Source organism: Notothenia coriiceps, unplaced genomic scaffold, assembly GCF_000735185.1.
Source record: "Notothenia coriiceps isolate Sejong01 unplaced genomic scaffold, NC01 NC01_scaffold00020212, whole genome shotgun sequence".
NCBI lineage: Eukaryota > Metazoa > Chordata > Actinopteri > Perciformes > Nototheniidae > Notothenia > Notothenia coriiceps.
In genome coordinates, this window is record NW_011352913.1 from 1 (window position 1) to 1,909 (window position 1,909).

General features: G+C 37.9%; 1 protein-coding gene across 1 annotated transcript; it reads left to right on the plus strand.

The window, feature by feature from the left end:
- Positions 1 to 323: 323 nt before the first annotated feature.
- On the plus strand, positions 324 to 1,262 carry LOC104952611 (olfactory receptor 142-like). The gene has a single exon (XM_010779460.1). It carries the CDS (start codon positions 324 to 326, stop codon positions 1,260 to 1,262), a length of 939 nt encoding a protein of 312 aa, XP_010777762.1.
- Positions 1,263 to 1,909: the final 647 nt, after the last annotated feature.

The window sequence follows — 1,909 nt, forward strand, 5'->3', positions numbered from 1 at the left end:
AATAAATAAATAAATTAGGACACACAAACAACTCTAAGACTAATGGCAGTTAGGTGCCAAACTGATTACGACTAATGTTAGCATAAGCATGTTAGCATCTAAACTATGGTTACAGGTCGGTCAGTGGGTCCTTTGACAATAGGGATGGAGTGCTGTGATTGGCTCCCCTTACTGAAGAAGGTACAAGCAGCAGGGAGTCTGAGCTCAGTGAGTCTGCAGCTTCACACAATGTCCTCCACTAACTGTGCTCCGTTATTCTGATCTGAACATCATACAGACTTTAAGGAGAGATGAGTATACAATCTGTTTCATTGCATGTTTAAATGAGGAGGACCATGGTGAACTCTACTCATGTTTCATATTTTATACTGAGTGCCTTCTTCGACACGGGGGTTTTTAAATACTTGTTCTTCACGATTGTCATGTGTTTATATGTGTGTATTATAGGTGCCAACGTGTTGCTGATTGTGGTTATCTGTGTGAACAGGAGCTTACATGAACCTATGTACCTTTTTCTGTGCAGCCTGTTTGTAAATGAACTATGTGGTAGTTCAGGGCTGTTTCCATTCCTTCTGGTTCAGATCCTCTCTGACATTCACACTGTCTCTGCTCCGTTCTGCTTCCTGCAGATTTTCTCTGTGTATACATATGCAAATGTACAGATTTATAATTTAGCCATCATGTCTTATGACAGATATCTTGCTATCTGTCATCCTCTGCATTATAACACACGAATGACTTGTACCAAAGCTGCCATGTTTATCGCTCTAACCTGGTTTTTCCCCTTTCTTAATGTAGTTATCCTGATATCATTGAGTGCCTCTCTACAGCTGTGTGGGAACATCATTAACAAAGTGTACTGTGATAACTTCCACATTGTTACATTGGCCTGCTCTGACACTACAGTCAATAATGTGTATGGACTTGTTTACACGTGTACTGTTATAGTTGCTCTCATCATTTTAACGTTTTACTCTTACATGAGGATCCTCAGAGTGTGTTTCTCTGGCTCCAAACAGACCAGACAGAAAGCTCTCAGCACCTGCACACCTCACCTTGTTTCCCTGCTCAACTTCTCCTTCGGGGCTTTTTTTGAAGTTTCACAGAGCAGGTTTGATATGAGCGGTGTTCCCAACATGTTGCGTATTTTTTTATCTCTGTACTTTTTCACCTTCCCACCACTCTTCAACCCTTTAATATATGGACTGAATTTAACAAAAATCCGCATCATATGTAAGAGTCTTCTCTTTGGTAAAGTGTAAGGGGCTAATGTTAAAGTCATGTTTTTTATTTCCTCAGCATCAATAACACCTGGACAAAATGATACCGTAACAATAGCATGTGTATCTAATTGGGTAGTAAATGGGAGAGTTATAACTTGACGGATTAAATCTTTGAGTGACAAATTGTCAAGTTTGTGATTTGTTAGGTTTGCTTAAAAAAACCTCTTTGGCACTATTTACACACAAGGCAACACATTAAATCTGGAAAGCATTTCTATTTTAAGATGTCAGAAGTGTACATTTGTCAATAAGCTGAAACACATTTAACATAAAGTGCAGTTCCTGAAATGTAGTATGATTCATCCTTACATAGTTGTCAGCTGGAAGGACAATATGACAGCATGTTTGGATCTGAGAAAAAAGCCTTTTGACGCCTTATACTCTCTTTATGTACTTTATGTATTCTTTATATATATATTTTCTTCATGCCTGTCTGATGTAAAGCATGTTGTTTTGCTCTGTTGTTGAAAGGTGCTGTACAAATAAACTTGCCCATTGTGTCAAATGCAGTAAAACGTATATTTATAGAAACCAAATATTGAAAAGGTGGTTCAAGCAGACTCTTTATAAAATAACACACTAAAACTTTAAAGAGCATCTTGCAGGTTTTTTTTTCTTCATTTATG

Excerpts from the sequence above, each read along its gene's own strand:
- LOC104952611 (XM_010779460.1), top strand. The coding sequence starts at position 324 with ATGAGGAGGACCATGGTGAACTCTACTCATGTTTCATATTTTATACTG.